The sequence below is a fragment of the Triticum dicoccoides genome, chromosome 1B, assembly GCF_002162155.2.
Source record: "Triticum dicoccoides isolate Atlit2015 ecotype Zavitan chromosome 1B, WEW_v2.0, whole genome shotgun sequence".
Taxonomy (NCBI): Eukaryota; Viridiplantae; Streptophyta; class Magnoliopsida; order Poales; family Poaceae; genus Triticum; species Triticum dicoccoides.
Genome location: NC_041381.1, coordinates 17,226,759 through 17,236,753, shown reverse-complemented (window position 1 = coordinate 17,236,753; position 9,995 = coordinate 17,226,759). Strand labels below are relative to the sequence as shown.

Here is a 9,995-nt window from a genome sequence, read left to right as displayed (position 1 = left end):
CAACCCAGTTGCAACTCACATAACGCACGAATCACAATGCAAATCTAATGGTCGCTTTGCATCCACCACTCTGATCAGGGTAACACGTTCAGAAATAAAAGAAAGAAATCAAAGCTCCAAAGCCTAGAGGAGATAGAGGAGGCTAAGTCCCCGCTTGGAAACACTTTTTATTTTCCCTGCTGTATTGCATGAGTATAAAACCGGTGAGTGCAATTACATCCATCGATTGGTCTGTAATTTTTTTTTGACTATAACATTGCCAAAAAGCCCAGAAAATAAAATGCACACGGTGAACCAAGCATGATTTGAGGATTCAACGGGCTATTTTTACGTCTCCGACTAATACGGATGTTTTGGGCTAGAAAACGCCGAACCAATTGCGGCCTAAGGCGGAGAAGACCATCGAGAAGGTTCACAACCAAAGTTTTTAGCTTGGGTCACCTATGATCAGTGGGTCTTAGAATTTCACAGTGCCAACGATAAGGTCAAGGTAGCGGCGATGATGGCTCCTACGACAACTTTCCTAGAGTAGCACCTTTTGAGAGACTCATTGATTCGAAGTACTTTATCAGAATTTCAAAGGATTGAAATTGTTAGTAATTTATCCTATGTTGATCATTTGATATCAAGATCAAACGCTATGGTAATTTTTCCTAAAGATTTCCTTCAAGGCTTTCTTTGGTGTGCGGGATTCCGAAAACAATATAAGATTAAGAAAAACACAGGAATATGATAGGAATGCTTGTGCAAAATTAAGGATTAGAATTTTTAGCAAATATGGCCATGTGTGCTTTATTTACAAAGCAGGGCAAGAGCCTATTTCGAGGGACCACATGAAAATGTGTAGTTAGAAATTGTAGTCTTGTTATATGTGCATCGAAATTTTAAAAAGAGATTCAAGTGGATGTTAAATATCCAGAGGCTCAGAGAGGAGCGGAGAGGCCTCTCATCCTCCTCCTCCTCCTCTTCCTTCTCTTGCTACTACTACCAGGGACAAGATTGTGGACCATGCCTCCCCTCACCACCCACATGACGGCATGCGAGGTGCCGAGGGGCCTCTCTCCTCCTCCTTCAGCCAAGGGCACTGACCGAACCTCCCACGTATATCATGTGACATCATTGATATCTATGTAACATTCAATCAGGAGGGATATACATAAACTAGGTTTGGTCAAGCCTAAGGTTTGTTACTGAATTATCATGAACCAATTAATTATTAGGAAGTTATGCCATACAAATAACCACATTGATAAGATGAGGGTTTATGTAGTTTTTGTTTGCTCCCAAGGTTGAGACCAGCGGGGCGAGAGCCTGTTTCAAGAGAAAGATTACCATACTGTTACTAAATCTGTCAGCTTTCTATCTACTGACTTTTAACATGACAACTCAATTTCAGATGGTATATCCAGAAGGTTGATATTATTTAGACTCTAAAATGTGTTGTGGTGTACTGTAGAATCTGTAAGTTTAAGGAATGTTGAGTAGTTTGAGTTATATTTTGCTATCATATTTAACTGAAGAGTCTTTCAGCTAGCAAAATATTTGTACGAAATAAAAAAATGTTTTCTAACGAATTATAGCAAACACAGAAAGAGTCTTACTAGTGAAACGGTAGCTCTAGTAGATCCTTTGCAAATACTCCTTCCGATACATATTGAGTGTCGCTGACTTAGCAAACTTTGTACTAAATCAGCGATATTTAATATGGAGCAGAGGGAGTACATACGGAATCTGGTCCTTGGTTGGATAAAAGGAGAGCCTCCAGTGCCTTGTTCATCGTGCACTCACGAAAAATGATAATCAATTTCTATCTACCTTTTTCGTGCTTCCACAATGGATTAGCAGTCAAGTATGTCGTTTGCCCAAAGATTATCATATATCGAATCCTTGCTTTCGACGGCTAAATGACAAGATCTTTGGATCAGGCAACTTGAGCTCCATGAGACTACTTTCGCGACAACATATATGTTCATACCACCGATAGCAAATCGCATAAAGCACATATGTTTCTGATCCACAGATCATACTTCATTAATAGTCATGTGTTATTACAAAGTTCATATAACTATGTATGACTTGTACAGTCATGTAGTACTAAACTACTACGTAAAATCTTCTGTCGTGCACTAGTAGTACATACAGTAGATGCAATACCATGATGTCTGCAATGAGTTATTCTTATTCCTTTTTAACCCAGCTTCTCATACTCCATTGCATAAAGGTACAACAATACATTGCAAAAATGACATGCGCTGAAAGTGCAGGAATATGAACATGCATTGTCACATGTATATACAAGCTCTGTTTTTCACTTCGACGTCTTGGACCACACATGTGGAATAGCTCTGAGTTGCAGGTCATACCTTCTACTTACAGCCAACCCAAACTTCTCAGACATGTCAAACGAAACAAGGCTAGAACCATCAGGAAGTCTCCAGTTGAAGTGATATAGAAAGTTTGTTAATGCCATCTCCATAACCGATGAGCCAAACTGGATCCCGGGGCACTGCCGTCGCCCAGCTCCAAAGGGAATGAATTCAAAGTATGTTCCATTGTAATTTAAGTTGATGTTCTCAAACCTCTCTGGCCTAAACTCTCTAGGATCGTCCCAGTTTTTCGGATCTTGAGAAATTGCAACGGCATTAATGCATATATTGGTGCCTTTAGGGATGTCATACCCCATAACTGTGCAATCCTCTCTGGCTGAGCGTGGGATTAGAGAAATTGGTGGATGCAACCTAAGGGTTTCCTTGATGACCATCTGCATGTACTGGAGTTTAATGAGGTCGTTATTAGTAATAACAGATCGGCCTTCACCAAGAATCTCCCATACTTCTTGTTGTGCCTTAGCCATGATTTCAGGACTCCGCCCAAGCTCCGACATAGCCCACGCCAAAGTAGTTGATGTGGTCTCCGTGGCACCTGCAAACATATCCTGTTGTACAAAGCACAATCAAACATCTTCCTATATAAAATAATATATGAATGCTTCAAAAAGCTTTGTCTAAAAGTATGATTAATTTAAGTGTTCGTTTGTGAAGACTAATATAGTAAAATGTGATCAATTAGATGTGTAGACACTACATACGATGATTATTACACCCATCAGTCAGGAATATGGACAGTTGGGGCATACTAGCCATGTGGTACGCTTTCTTTTCTGAATAGGCACTACATCTCTTCTATTCTTTTTGTTAAGCTGCCATATATTCATATTCTAAATAAAGGTTAAAGATAAAAGGGAGCCCGGTGCACGTAACTCCTGTTTACGTATGGTCTGGGGAAGGGTCCGACCACTTTGGATCTGTTGTACCCAGTCTTTCACTACATTTCTGCAAGAGAATCCGTGACCTCATTGTCACAAGGTGATAGCTTTACTTCTACACATGGTTAAAGATACACCAACAGAAATGTAGCGATGTCTAAAATATACTATGCAATAAAGGGGGAAATAAGACTAAAAAGGTCTGGGTGAGATTAAATAAATACTTGACACTTTTGACACAATAAGATGTTGCCATCGCATTTTTGAGGGCCACCATGCTAGTTAATACATGAAGATAATAGATCTAGTCTCTACAGTAAAACAACATCAATATCCGAGTACAACCCGTATGACAATCATGTTGTCTAACCTGTGAAATCGCCTAACCCAGGTTGTGTGTTTGAGTTGCATGCCTTGTTGTCTTTTTTCAAGACTTTTAGTTCTATGAGGACAAGGAGCATGACCTCAATGGAGGGCTACTCTTCTCCACTTAGCACGCCTACAACATCATTCACTGCGATGAACATAAAGAACCTAATACGATAACATTTGGAGTTCTAGCGTCCAAAAGAAGCCCAAGATCTTTGATTGTCTCCTATGCTAGAATAGCCTAAAATCTATGGCAAATATGGTTCACAAGCGCATTGCCAATGACGCCACCTGCCCATGTTGCGATCACCATATAGAAGATTCTGTCCACACATATCTTCATCAACTGTCCCCTTGTTACTAGAGTGGCAACTCATCATCATTTCTCAAAGGGACGCCATCGCCTATTTTCAAAATACCCTACTCTAAAAAGAACTAGAAGACTCTATGTCAGTATTCCTCACTATCCCTTTGAGAATTGGGATGCTCGGAACAGCAAGGTTTTCGCCATGTTGACAATCGCAGATGTACCACGATCAACAAAATCATCTCTGAATTAACTCTATGGTCTCATTGGTTCAAGTAACCGAAAGACAAGATTAATGCATTTGTACCTAACCTCGCGTGTAAATGGGGAGCTCCTAGTTGGTGTTGTAGGCTCGCGTTAGAGGAGCGGGCCGTGGCCCATTAAAACATGGCTAACAATTTGTTCTCAAACAGAGCAAAAAATAAAATATCCAAGCCTTATTCCTGCAGCTATTATCGAATAGCTGAATTCGAACTCTGAGGGCTACCCTCAAGAGTTGTCCCTCGTAACCACCAGATCGATGTCATTTAGCTGATCATAATAAGGAAAAAGATCTATCTGACCCTTCCTATAGTTAACATATATTATATATATCCAGCATAAATTATTTTCAAAAGTGGGTATAAAATTAAAACAAAATTCTTAAAAATACTGAAAGCAGGTACGAATTTGAAAATAAGGTTCACATAAATTCCAAAGAGCTCGTGGAAATGAAAAACGTTCATCGATTTAAGAAAAAGTTCATCTTCTCGAGAAAAAGTTCACGAATTTAAAAAAAAGTTCATTGATTTGGAAAACAAGTTCAGAATTATGAAAAAAGTTCATCAAATCAAAAAAAGTTCATCAGTATTTTAAAAAACTTTATCTAATTTGAAGAAAAAGTTCATAGATTTTTTAAAGAAGTTAAATGAATATTTACAAAAGTTCATTGAATTGAAAAAAGTCCATCCAATTTGAAAATAAGTTCATCGATTTTGAAAAAAGTTCATCGATTTAAAAAAAAGTTCATTATCACGAGAAAAAGTTCCCATATTTTAAAAAAGTGTATGCATTTTGTAAACACAATCACAAATTTAAAAAAATTCATAAAAACATTAAAAGTTTATTAAATTTGAAGAAAGTTTTCATTGAATTGGAGAAAAAAGTTCATCGAATTGAAAAAGTTTCATCCAATTTGAAAATAAATTCTTCAATCTTGTAAAAAGTTCATAATTTTTGCAAAACATTTCATCTAATTGAGAAAAAGATCATCAATTTTGAAATTTTTTCACAAAAAACCATAACAAGTTCATCAATTTTCAAATAAAATTCATCAAATTAAAAAGTTTATCCATTTTCAAAAGGGTTCATGCAATTTGGGAAAACGTTTATCGATTTGGAAAAGAAACTTTACAAATGTGAAAAGAAAAAGGAAAAATAAAGGAAAAATAAAAACCATATAAAAACGTTCACAAAATGACAAGCAAACCTGGAAAGAAAAACCACGAACTAAAAAACAAATAAAATGATAATAAAACCGAAATTCGGCATGAGTGGTTGATGCGGCCTAGTGGTTGGTGTTGTACCTTTGAACAGATAGGTTGTTGCTTAGAAAAAATGGCTATAAACGGGTGCCTGCAGCGTCAAATAGGATTTGCCCTGTAAATGTGCGTATGTCCTCACACTCTTTGCAACGGACTGCCTTTCAGTAAGGCGACTGATAGGCACCTGTCGACGGTCTGAAATTTGGGACGGTCGCCTCGTGGCCGTTGGATTGGGCCTGCTCCCATCGTTGCATCTGCAGCTCGAAAGTCAACCTCTCTCCCTGTCCTCTCCCCTGAATTAGTGCACACACCTTCTCCGCCCTCACGCGTGGCGCGGGCATCGTCCCCCGGCCACCATCCTCACCTTCCGCGGCAGATCGCCGTCGCTCGCCGTCACCGCAGATCGCCGCTGCTCGCTGTAGCCTTGCTCCCTCCCCTGAATCAGATCGCACGCACACTGTCTCCGCCCCCCACGCGCAGCAAGGGCACCATCCCCTGGCCACCATCCTCGCCTTCCACAGCAGATCGCCGCAGATTGCCATCGCTTGCAGTAGTCTCTGCGTTGAGGTTGTGGCACCTCAAAGTAGTCGCCGGTTGCAACAAATTTTGCACTGATGCCAGCAAAACAGAAGACCGGTTCCAGCACACACAAAAAATGCGACGGTCGCTGCAATGTTGTGCTTGTAGCATCACCTAGTCATCGGTTGCAACGAAAATTGCACTGATTTCCAGGAAATCTAATGACCGGTTCCAGAAAAAATCCCGTGAGCGTCACGGTGTGAAGCAAAAAATTCCGCCGGTCCGAGGAAAAAATGAAGCCACTTCCAGCAAAATTTCGTTGCACAATGCCTGGTTGAAGTTTTTTGCATCTACAGTTGGAAGCTTTTTCTGTCAAATGTTGAAGCTTTTTTATCTAGATTTGACGCTTTTTTGTCAACGGTTGCAGCACTAGCTAGCCCCTAGCTTCAGCGCCATCTTCGGTTGAAGCTTTTTCGTGGGCGGTTGTAGCTTTCTCATATGCTGCTTGCAGCTTTTGGTTGCACAGAACTGGTTGTAGCATCCCACACAGCAAAAAGCAAAGCCGATTCAAGCAAAAATTACCATGGGTTCCAGCAAAAAATCTCTACGGTTGTAGCATCGATGGGGTAGCAGTCTGAGGTGTGTGGGGGAGGGGATGCTGCAGCAGGGGAGGAGGTGCTCGCAAAAAGGAGCCGGAGGTCACGCCTTCGGCGCTGGCAAGCTCACTATGCGTAAGGCGAGAGAAAGAAGCTACAGGGCGAGAGGAAGAAGCATAGAAAAAAACGTGGTAAGAAAGAGATAAGGGAAGCCACGTCTCGTTTGAGGCCCACCTAGCGTGCGAGGCCTGTTCGGCCTGTTCCCGTGTGAAAAGAGCGAGCAAGCGAGGGGCGACTCGGAGGCAAACGTTTCCCTTTCAGTAATATAATTGACCCCAACTACCCACACACACACACCACCAACCCACCACCAACCCACCACCGCCACCTAATGATTTGAGTACCCACCACAAACAAAATCAATACCTGAAATTAAGAGAAATACTCACAAACAGGACGGCGCAAATAGTCTCTGTGGTTAGAGGGAATTCCAAAGAGTCCTCTTTCTGCAGCCTGAGCAGCACATCGAGCAGATCCTCGTCGTCAGTGCCGGAGGCACCAACGCCAGCAGCTCGAGCGGATTTCCGCTCATCGATGATCTCTGAAATGATGCGCTGCATACGGCCACAGCTCTTCTTCATCTGGCGCTCGCCATTGCTCAGCCACCTTACCAACCACGACGACGGGAAGAGATCAATGAGACAGAAGCCGCCTAGCAGCTTAAACGCCTTGTCCAACTCGCAGAGGTACTCGCCCTGCTGTGAGAACTTGCCTCCGAAAACCGCCCTGGTCACCACGTCGTTGCTGAGCGCCATCACCTTCTCGCTGACGTTGATCGTGTGGCCGGCCGAGGCAGCGGCCGTGATGCCGCGGAGGAGGCTGCCAACCTCCTCGGCCCTGATGCCCTCCATGCGTTTCACCTGCGTGGAGCTGAGGAGCTCCATGACGCAGACCTTGCGCATCTGGCGCAGATGGTCGCCGTAGGGGGCAAAGGCGATGCCCCTGCCGCCGCTGCTGAAGATGTCAAGCGTCACGCCACGCGGCCGGCCCGGGAATGCGAGGTCGTTTGTCTTCATCACGAGCGCTGCCGCTTCAGGGCTGGACACGACGACCGCGGGGACCTCGCCCAGCATGAGGTGCATCAGCTGCCCATGCCGGCGAGACAGCTGCAACAGCGTGCGGTGTGGGAGGGCGCCGGCGACGTGGTGGAGGCTGCCGATGATCGGGAGAGTCCATGGCCCAGGAGGCAGCTGCTTCCTGGCCGGCTTGCTCTTGCCAACCGAGAGCTTGAGAAGCCATATCACCAGGAGCGTAAGTAGGGCTAGGAAAGACAAGCTTAGCCACCTCTCCATGGCAATGGCCGGCAGGCAGCTCCGCTAATGAACAGAGATGATATATTCAGCATATGTATGCAGTATATGTCCGCTAGTGTAGTGAGAGGAAATACTTGACTGGTAGTGGTGTCTTGTATTGGGTATGGATGGGGAAGAAGAATGACTCATCAACAATCATGTTTCGTGTTTGTACTCCCTCCGTCCGAAAAAAATTATCCCAAATTTGTCCCTCAAATGGATGTATCTAGTATTAATTTGGTGCTAGATACATTCATTTGAGAGAATAATTTTTTCGGACGGAGGGAGTAGTATTTAGACCAACTCTTCTTTTTTCCTGTAAGGTTGTCAGTACAGCATGATTAGCATATGAACAACTAGTTTATAAATTATACACAGGTAGTGAGAAGTGATCTATTGGCAAATATCAAAGGCATCTATTGAAAGTATTGTGATTTGGTAAAAAAAAAGAGCATTAATGGAGCAATTATTGGTCAATGCTTCATTTGAACTAATCAAAAACATAATCACACTGCAAGAGCAGGTACTCCCTCCTTCCATCTATATAGGGCCTAATGCTTTTTTCAAGACCGCCTTTGACTATTGATAAGAGTAATAATACATGTGATGTATGATGTGAAAATTATATCATTGGAAGCTGCTTTCACGTATGAATTTGACGGTATGCTTTGTGTAACTTGCATGTCATATACTATTGCTCTAACACATGGTCAAAATTAGCCTTGAAAAACACATTAGGCCCTATATAGATGGAAGGAGGGAGTACTTGGCTCCAGTGTCAGCACATGGGAGCAGTTGGGTGTGGAACGTCACCAATGTGGAAATACTTGACTGTCAGTGTCAGTGGTGCCTTGTAGCCGGTTGTCTATACAACATGATTAGCACGCGGGTAGCTAGTTTATAAAGTAAGTATGCATAGGCATGAAGAATACGCTGTTAATTAAAACGTCGTCGACCTAAACAAAATTGAGTGGAAGTATCCATACCGAATGACTTTGTACTTCGCACCGGCGGGTGCCGGCACAAGGAAGCAGTTTGCTGTCACCAATGTGGAAATCATGGACTATCGAGTATTCCCTTGTATCGATCAGGATAATAACAACGGCCCAACATAGCCAGGTTTGGAGTATTGATGTTCTTATTGTGGACATGCCAAACCTCCAAACATTAAAAAAAAGTAAAAAAAAGGCAGCATTAGTTTTAGAAGATTAATATTTGCATATGCACATGCACTTACTACTGCATCGCTCTAGATGAATACAGTAGAAAAGAGATAGACACTAGTAAAAAAAGGACCTTAATTGGGGTCTGTATGTATGAATATAGAAGAAAATAAATAATGCAGAAAAGAAAAAAAATTATATAAAGCAAAAATATTCACAAAGAAACTAAATACAGCAAAAAAACTACTCAGAAATAAATAGAAAAAAAAATAAAGCAGAAAAGAAATAACTATATAAAAAATTACTCAAAAATAAATAGAAGAAAATAAATAATGCAGAAAAAAAAATTATAAAAAAATGTTGTGGCGCTGCCCGGTGGGCCTGCCAGACGTAGGGTGTGCAAATACAGGCCCAGAAGAGCCAGCAGGCTCACAGGGCAGCGCGCCCTAATTAGGCCCAGAAGCCTGCTATATAAAGGAGTTCGAAAGGGCAGCCGCGGCTAGGTTTATAAACCAGTGCGGCTGCCCTTCGCTCGGCGATGTGGGACCAAAAGTAGCGCACTGCGTGTGGCAGCGCACGGCCATTAGTACCGGTTGGTGGCTCCAACCGGTACTAATGTGTCGCCCTTTAGTACCGCTTGGAGCCACCAACCAGTACTAAAGGCCCTCGTTTTCCGCCGCTTGGGCTGGCCAAAATTGGCTTTTAGTACCGGTTGGAGCCACCAACCGGTAGTAAAGGCCCCTCCTATATATATGTCACTTACGAAAATTCAGTTATTGTCCCCACTTCGTTCCACTTCTCGTGCGAGTCTCGATGTCTGACGATGACGCCGCCGCCGCCGCGCCGTCGCCCTCACCGCCCCGCCGCCCATCGTCGTCGTCGCCGCGCGCCCTGCCGCCCG

General features: G+C 42.9%; 1 protein-coding gene across 1 annotated transcript; it reads right to left on the bottom strand.

Moving 5' to 3' along the window:
• Positions 1-2,058: 2,058 nt before the first annotated feature.
• LOC119299701 (zealexin A1 synthase-like) lies at positions 2,059-8,008 on the bottom strand. The gene is made up of 2 exons (XM_037576866.1): positions 7,029-8,008; positions 2,059-2,935 (listed from the first exon to the last, which is right to left on the bottom strand). Exons 1-2 carry the CDS (start codon positions 7,929-7,931, stop codon positions 2,309-2,311), a joined length of 1,530 nt encoding a protein of 509 aa, XP_037432763.1. The 5' UTR covers positions 7,932-8,008; the 3' UTR covers positions 2,059-2,308.
• Between the last annotated feature and the right edge of the window lie 1,987 nt (positions 8,009-9,995).

Bases quoted from the DNA above. Each gene is read 5' to 3' on its own strand.
- LOC119299701 (XM_037576866.1), bottom strand. From the start codon at position 7,931: ATGGAGAGGTGGCTAAGCTTGTCTTTCCTAGCCCTACTTACGCTCCTG. The intron at 2,936-7,028 runs GTGAGTATTTCT...TTTGTACAACAG, and splicing joins CTATTTGCGCCGTCCTGTTT to GATATGTTTGCAGGTGCCAC.